Genomic DNA, 7,525 nt, shown 5'->3' with positions numbered 1-7,525 from the left:
TTTTTGCCTAATTGCCCTGGTGAGGACTCCCAGGATGCTTCAAAATGTCCTTGTCTTGCTCCTGACCTCAGGAGGATGTTTTCAGGTTTCACCTCTGAGGGTAATTTCCACTGTTGAGCTCTCCGTATGTGTGGAGGCAGTGCTGGAGAAAATGTTACCTCGATTTTAGATCAAGGTTGTCCAAAATGGAGAAGCAAGCTTTGGGGGAAGGAATCTCAGGCCAGTGTCAAGACAATTCGATTGCATTCTTAATATCTGCTGTTTCAGTGAGGCTAAAGGAGGTACCTCTAGTTGTCTTGAGGATAATGATCCTTATTGCTTCTACAACAGCCTGTACCAAGAATAATAATATAAAGAGAAAGAAAGGGGAGGAAGGAGGGTAAGAGGAAGAAAAGGAGAGAGAAAGGGAGAATAAAAAGGACTAAAAAAAACAAAACAAAAAAAACAAAACCTAAAAAACCTTTGCTTCCCTGGACATACTTTCTCTCTCCACAAGAAGAACTATTATTCCCTCTCTCCCTGGTCAGTAAGCCAACAGAGCAATTTTAAATCCAACATCCTGGAGGACACTTGAGGCCCCGGATCGCAGCCCTTCCCATCAGCCATTGCTCTTCCCATCAGTTATGCGTTTCATCAGCCTCTGTTCCTCCTTCCCAGCTGTTACTCTTGTTATTAGAAGTGACAACTTCCGAGCTCTTCACATGTAAACTGGTAGCTGTCTTTTACTAGAATATAGATTTGTCTTCAGTATTTGGACAACAGATGAGAGTATGTCTGCAGATAAATTATTTCACATTGTGAGGTAATTTACATATAATGAGGCACTTTTTCAGTAATTACATTTATATTATTTACTAATAAATAGATGTCATTTTAATATATGAAATTAAATGCAAAATGCTTGCAAAGCCAGAGGATATCACACCATATTTAGCCAGCAATCTTGTTTTATGGCATTTTAGAATGTTACTTAAAACCTAAGAAATGCCACGGCATGGTTTCCATCAGGGATTTTTATACATGTAGTACTGACAGGAGTACAGAGCTGTAATTTTTACTATTAAATTTTATTTGATAAATTCATTAAAATCACATGGTCAGGCAGGTAGGACAGGACACATCTGTGAGTGGGTAATCTGAGGGAAGTTGCCTGAGAGCCATGGACTAGTATGAGCCGGTCTAGAATTTGCAGCCAGGTCTCCGTGAATGGACAGTGGTTTCCACCGATGAGACTGGCAGGTGAAAGGCGAATGGAGCCTTCCTTGAAGAATTTGCCAACACAGGAAAAATTACTAAAAAAATAATGCACAACCCTCACCACAGAGCTGATAGCCTGTTGTCATCCGTCTACGCCCAAGCTTGTGTCCTGAGAACTTCTCTTAGTTTTATGTATGAAGTTAGGTACTTCACTTCATACCTTAATGTCTCTTGGGCTGGCTAATATAGTAAACAAGAACAAAGCACTTTTGGAGTTAAGAATTTACATAGCTGTGTTCCATTTTTCTGTCATTACTTGTAAAGAGGCAACGGCCTATGAAAATTCAATGGAAAGAAAATTGGACTTTTCTCTACCCTATCCTGTCATTCCTAGGAATGAAACAAATTTAACTTTCCTCAGACTACCCAGATACATCTAGCACAGTTTTTTTTTAATAAAAGTTCACACAGCCAGTGATTTCATAAAGGAGGGAAATATCAATGTCCCTTTTGTCCACATTGATAAAGTATCTGTCCACCAAGGATTAATCATACCAGGAGGAATATATTGAGAACTCAGTGAACCATTCAAACGGTTTGTAGTAGAATGAGTAAAAGTCTCAGCTGTTGGCTTATGGATTTAAAGATAATTAGCTGTTTGACAAAGCATGCATGCATGTATGACTGCTGCTCTCCTTCCTTTTAACACAGACTCTATGAACAAATCCGGGATCTCACTCTCTTCCTCTTCAACGATGCGCTGCTTGTTTCTAGCAGGGGCACATCTCATACTCCATTTGAAAGGACTTCAAAAACAACCTACCAGTTCACTGCTTCAATGGCCCTTCACAGGTTACGAATAGAGGATATCCCAGATTCCAAGTGTATGTACTGCTTTCCTTCAAGAGATTGATATCTTTATGAAGCTATTCTATATAAAGCTCATTATTAAAACAGAAAAGTAACAAATGGACTGGTATTGTAATTTTCCAGTGCATAATTCTTAAAACAGGATTTCATTAGACTGTCAGCTACCACTGAGATAAAAAGGAAAATGGCATTATCCAACCCTAGACATTAGGAAGAGATTTTAAACTCACAAAGAGGGGCAAGACCTTACTGGGTAACAAGTAGTTTCTGAGGCAGTTTGACCAGAGGGCTTAATCAATCTCCACTGTCTGAAGATCAGAGGCCTAAAACACTATTTTTATTTAACATTTTTATCTATTAACCTAATAACTTATTTTCCATTAATTTGTGTTAATTTTCCACTCTGCTAGGACTAAGTGGTAATCACAGATTTGACTGTACTTTGTCATCCTTAAACTCACATTTAAAATGGGATGTATTTCCAACAGAAAAACATTTATCCCCAAATCTTAAACCCATTACTTTAGTAATACACTCTACTTCCCAAGCTTATCTATTTCTTATGTTTGTTAGGCCAATCAGAAGGTAACATCTCTAGCCGGGCGTGGTGGCGCACGCCTATAATCCCAGCACTCGGGAGGCTGGGGCAGGAGGATCGCTGTGAGTTTGAGACCAGCCTGGGTACCTAGTGAGTTCCAGGTCAGTCTCAAGTACATAGAGAGACCCTGTCAATATATCAAAAAACAAACAACAACAACAAAAGGTAGCATCTCTCATTCCAGTAAATAGGACTTAAGGCAGAACAGGAACCAAGATCTTGGAGAAGGAACTCATCTAAATAAAAAGATGGCTTCCCAGTATCTTTAGGTTGGTCTAAATCTGAGCCTGAGAAAAAAATAAACAAATGTGGGAAAAAGCATTTTGAGACTACATATCATCTGCAAGAAGGTAATCTCAGGTAGAGTTATACATAACTACCTAGTATGGTTAGTCTGAAACACCTCCCTCCCACCCTTGGAATTACCTTGCTCTGACACTGTGTCACCCAGTGAGTGGGTGGCACTGGCCCTTGTACTATGGTTGTCTAGGTCCAGCTCTTGGCATCTCTAATAGTGACACCTTGGTTGTTGAACTCCCTTTGTTCCAAATTCTGTTGAACCCTGAAAAGTTTAAGAACTGAACTATTTTTCCCATAATAGAAAACCACATAATTGGTTCTGAGGTCCAAAAATTAAACATAAATTCATTTTTCTAGGACTTAAGAAATTTCACAATGATTACCTCTATCATGGTTCTTAGTTTTCCTCTAAGCCATGGTTATATTTTACACAAATAAGGGCGAACACCCCAGTGACAAATGTTTTAACGCACTAACACAAGCACTATATATTGTCTGGGTGAGAGCAGCACTTAGACTGCAGTGTCACCCCTTTGTGTGTGCGGTGAGACGACACGTGACACACTCTCAGCCTGTACAGTTTTTTTCAAATTGGATTTTCAGTTCAACTATGAAGCAAAGTTAGAAAAACCAAGATTTTCTTTGAACTTAGCTGTTTGAGGAGTGGAAAGTTCAAGCTTGGAGCCATCCGAAAACTGAGGTATCACTAGTTATTAGTAAAGATCTTTACTGATTTTAGTTTCTTCCAGAATGACTGAGGTAAGAAATTAAGGAACATCACATTGTCTACCATTTGGCCTTTAAAATAACTGCTAATCGGCCGGGCATGGTGGTGCATGCCTGTAATCCCAGCACTCGGGAGGTTGAGGCAGGAGGATCACTGTGAGTTCGAGACCAGCCTGGGCTACATAGTGAGTTCCAGGTCAGTCTCAACTACATAGTGAGACCCTGTCTCAAAAAACCAAAATAAATAAATAAATAAATAAAATAACTGTTAATCATATAAGGACAAAATTATTTTAATTATTTTAGAAAGTTATATTTTAAACTGGATTTGTTCTTGTTCTGAATCATCTTTGGGTTTCAAGAAAATTTTAAAGATGAATTGGTCAATTCTAATTTTTAAAATAAAAAATTTAAGGGCCAGGGACTTAGCTCAGTGGTTCTGCCACCTGCCTTGAGGGCACAAGGCTCTGCATTCGATCCCCAATACGCCCCCAAATTAAAAATTTGAGACAGGGTCTTACCTGTCACTAAGTTGTCCAGCTTGGGCTCGAACTTGCAATCTTCCTGCCTCATTTTAAAACACCTTCTCTTTTTGATTGTCACTTGCAAAGATTAATAATTAGTGTACCTAAAATGCTTTTACAGATGTCAAGAATGCATTTATTCTTCAAGGTCCAAAACATGAATGGATCTGTGCTACTGAAGGGGAGGACAACAAATTCCTATGGTTGTCAATACTCCAAAAAGCAATCAGAAGCAGCGTGGAGAAGTGAGATGGGACTGGAGGAAAAGATCAGCTGTGCCGACTCTCGCTGACCAAAGCAGACAACACGTATTGTGTCCTAGAACGTCCAGTGAGAAGCAGAATGACTGTATCGTGGATGACAGGATAAACTAGGATAGACCATAAGGTTTAAACTTTATCAATCTGGATAAGAAAATGGAGAAGGTATATGAACCATGGGTCTAAAATTTTGAACCACTATTTTTGGTAGCTATTTTTCATGGATAATATTTAAAATAATTTGATGTGATGAATTCTAGGACAGCAAGCATATTATGTGACATTTTAAAAAAAGGATCTCATGAAAAATAAAGCCAGAACAAAAAATGGTATTAAATGACCAGCTATAAAAAACAATCTGATTTATCAATCTTTAAAATTTTCATGAAACAACTGATTTAAAAATACATAATTATAAATGGTAACTTTCTTAAATATTTGTCAAATATTCTTAATATGAATGAACCTCTTTAGAAAGCATTAAAATTAGATTACAAAGAACTAAAAAGCTTTCTACAATAATTTTTTTGCTGCCAAACTGAACTGTTAGATCCTACAAACAAAAAACTTTAGAATACTGTTCGTTAATATTGTTAAGTTAGAAAGCCAGTGAGAAAAAGCAATTTTTTGTGGTGCTGAGATTTGAACACAGGGCCGTGTGCATGAAAGACAAGAGCTGAGCCACATCCCCAGCCCCAGATAAAGCAATTTTTAAAATACAAAAATAAACCTTCCTAAGTCTTCCAACCCGTTCCTGCCAGTTTGAACTACTAGTGGTACACGCATGACTGTCCCAGTTAAGAGCCACCCAGCAGCAGGACATACAAATTATAGCCCTGTCAAGAATGTGTTAAAACCTTTGAGTGTTTAACAAATTAAAACCATAAGCTGTTAGCCACTTGGAAACGAGGTGATATATGCAGTAGTAATATTTTTACCTACTTTAGTGCTATCTAAAAGATACACATACTATCTTGGAAGCTTTAGGTTGTCACTTTCATTTCTGCTTGGTAATCTCTTAAAGTATTAAAATACACTGGTACAATCTAGGATCGTGAAGGTGGGCTACTTTAGTATCATCTTTCACAAATGAAACTACAAATTCCTTCTGATAATTTAAAATCTTGTTATAAATATATAAAAATTAAAAATATTGTACTATTTTATTAGGGTAAAATCACACTCCTGGATCTATTCAGATATATCCATGTAATTTAACATTTCTGATCCTACAGAATAAATTTTAAAAGGATTATCTGCTGTTACTCAGCAATGAATGCAAATTTTACAAATGTGATAAAAATTTCACATATAAAACAAATTGTAAAACAGCATTTTATCCCGAACATGCCACACTCTAGAACCTCTGTTAATAGGAAAAACCTGCTTATACAGCAAAGGAATTGCACCAAGATAGCTTAAGGTCAACTAGAAATCTCAGGGAACCTTCATTTCTTCTGGGAATAACTGATATGCTCAGAAGTTTAGAAACACAAAACTTGAACATAATCTCTGCAAAACTTCTAGTAGAATTAAATGCATCAATCACATAAAAGCTGCAATGTTTCCCAGAGAATAGGACATAGGTAGTGGTTTCACTCTCTTCCTTCACCTTGAGGGAAGGACTTGTCTTCATAGCTATCTGACTGCTGCTGAATTAAAGTCTCTCTCTCTCTCTGTCACTGATGAAACTGATCAAATTCTAACAAGGAAAATATAAAGCTGATCCCCCAGTATATGTAAAAGAAGCTTGAAGTATCAAATGACTCCTAAAGAATGCTGATTACTGCAGACTGTCTTATCCCATAGTTCTCTAACAAACGAAGTTAAACAGCGAAAAAAAATTGCGGGGGGGGATTTTTTGAGACAGGGTCCTCACTATGTAGTTGAGACTGACCTGGAACTCACTATGTAGCCCAGGTTGTTCTCAAACTCAGAGCGATCCTCCTGCTTCAGCCTCCTGAGTGCTGGGATTACAGGAGTGCACCACCACGCCCGGCTCAACAGCAAATTTATTTTAAAGATTTTTACAGAATAGAGATAATCTGTGTAAAATACTACACCTAAAGAGAACAAACTGACAGATAATAAATTTTCTTTTCAAAGAATTCGGAGTCTGTGCTTGAGATATAAGCAAGAAGTTCACTCTAAATCAAACTGGTGTGGCTTTGGCCACATAAATACAATGATCCGTATTATATATTCCTAATATTAAGCAACAGCAAGGGTGTGGTATACCAACAAACACAATATACCCTCCAGAAAAAGTCATCCTGACACTTTTATTGTTGAAATTAAAAAATAAAAGATACTTAAATACAACGGTGAACATAAAAGGCAAAACAGAATCATAAAACTTAATGTTGAATTAAGCAGTGAGCTGAATGTTGGGGACTCCAAATTGGCTTCAAACCCCAAACTGCTTAAAAATGAGTATGTTCACAGTTAACGGCAATTGGCTTATAGGTGAGAGAATGGTCGAAGTTGTTCCAGTTGAACTTCCAGGGAAATTCTCTCTTCAAGAACATCCTGAAAAAGATGCACAGTTCAAGTTATGATTCTTAGTATATAAAAATGAAGGTACATCTAATCACAGCTCTACTTCAAGACAGCAATTTATATTTGTCAAGAAGACTAATGGACCTGCATGCACTATTCATATTTTAAAAGTATATACCACTTTAGGAGGAAGTTTCCTTATATATTCATAATATGAAAACATGATCACAGTAACTTAAATGTTTCTCATATTATATAAAGTAGGTTTAAAAATGTTTTTAGGCTATTAGAAAAGCCAGTATTTGCAAGAGATGGGCATTAATACATGAATTTTATGTATTTTGCCACCAAATTAACTATAGATAAATCAGTTAACATAAGATTTCTCAATCTTATGATATGTGGTTATAGCAACTCTTTAATCTCATTTTGAGTATCATTTCTACTTTGCAATCAGGTGGGTGGGTGTGTGTGGGTGTGTGGGTGGGTGTGTGGGGGTGTGTGTGTGTGTGTGTGTGTGTGGGTGTGTGTGCGTGTGTGTGTGTGTGTGT

General features: G+C 37.3%; 2 protein-coding genes across 10 annotated transcripts in view; one reads left to right on the top strand and one right to left on the bottom strand.

Annotated features, from left to right (window-relative positions):
- Positions 1 to 4,739, top strand: part of Ect2l (epithelial cell transforming 2 like) — an 85,896-nt gene extending 81,157 nt beyond the window's left edge. The window contains exons 21-22 of the mRNA XM_033763266.1: positions 1,909 to 2,081; positions 4,337 to 4,739. Of these exons, the coding sequence (XP_033619157.1) occupies positions 1,909 to 2,081; positions 4,337 to 4,464 (301 nt within the window). The 3' untranslated portion in view covers positions 4,465 to 4,739. The remainder of the gene's footprint in view (positions 1 to 1,908; positions 2,082 to 4,336) is intronic.
- A 2,004-nt stretch (positions 4,740 to 6,743) lies between these two features.
- Reps1 (RALBP1 associated Eps domain containing 1) overlaps positions 6,744 to 7,525 on the bottom strand; it is a 42,813-nt gene continuing 42,031 nt past the window's right edge. For all 9 annotated transcript variants that reach the window (XM_010626592.3, XM_019207802.2, XM_010626593.3 and 6 more), the window contains one exon: positions 6,744 to 7,004. In XM_010626592.3, coding sequence (XP_010624894.3) covers positions 6,936 to 7,004 — 69 coding nt within the window. In that variant the 3' untranslated portion in view covers positions 6,744 to 6,935. The remainder of the gene's footprint in view (positions 7,005 to 7,525) is intronic.

Source organism: Fukomys damarensis, unplaced genomic scaffold (genome assembly GCF_012274545.1).
Source record: "Fukomys damarensis isolate Sample0158 unplaced genomic scaffold, DMR_v1.0_HiC HiC_scaffold_14, whole genome shotgun sequence".
Lineage (NCBI taxonomy): Eukaryota > Metazoa > Chordata > Mammalia > Rodentia > Bathyergidae > Fukomys > Fukomys damarensis.
The sequence above is the reverse complement of the archived record's forward strand: the minus strand, read 5'-3'. Positions and strand labels throughout refer to the sequence as shown.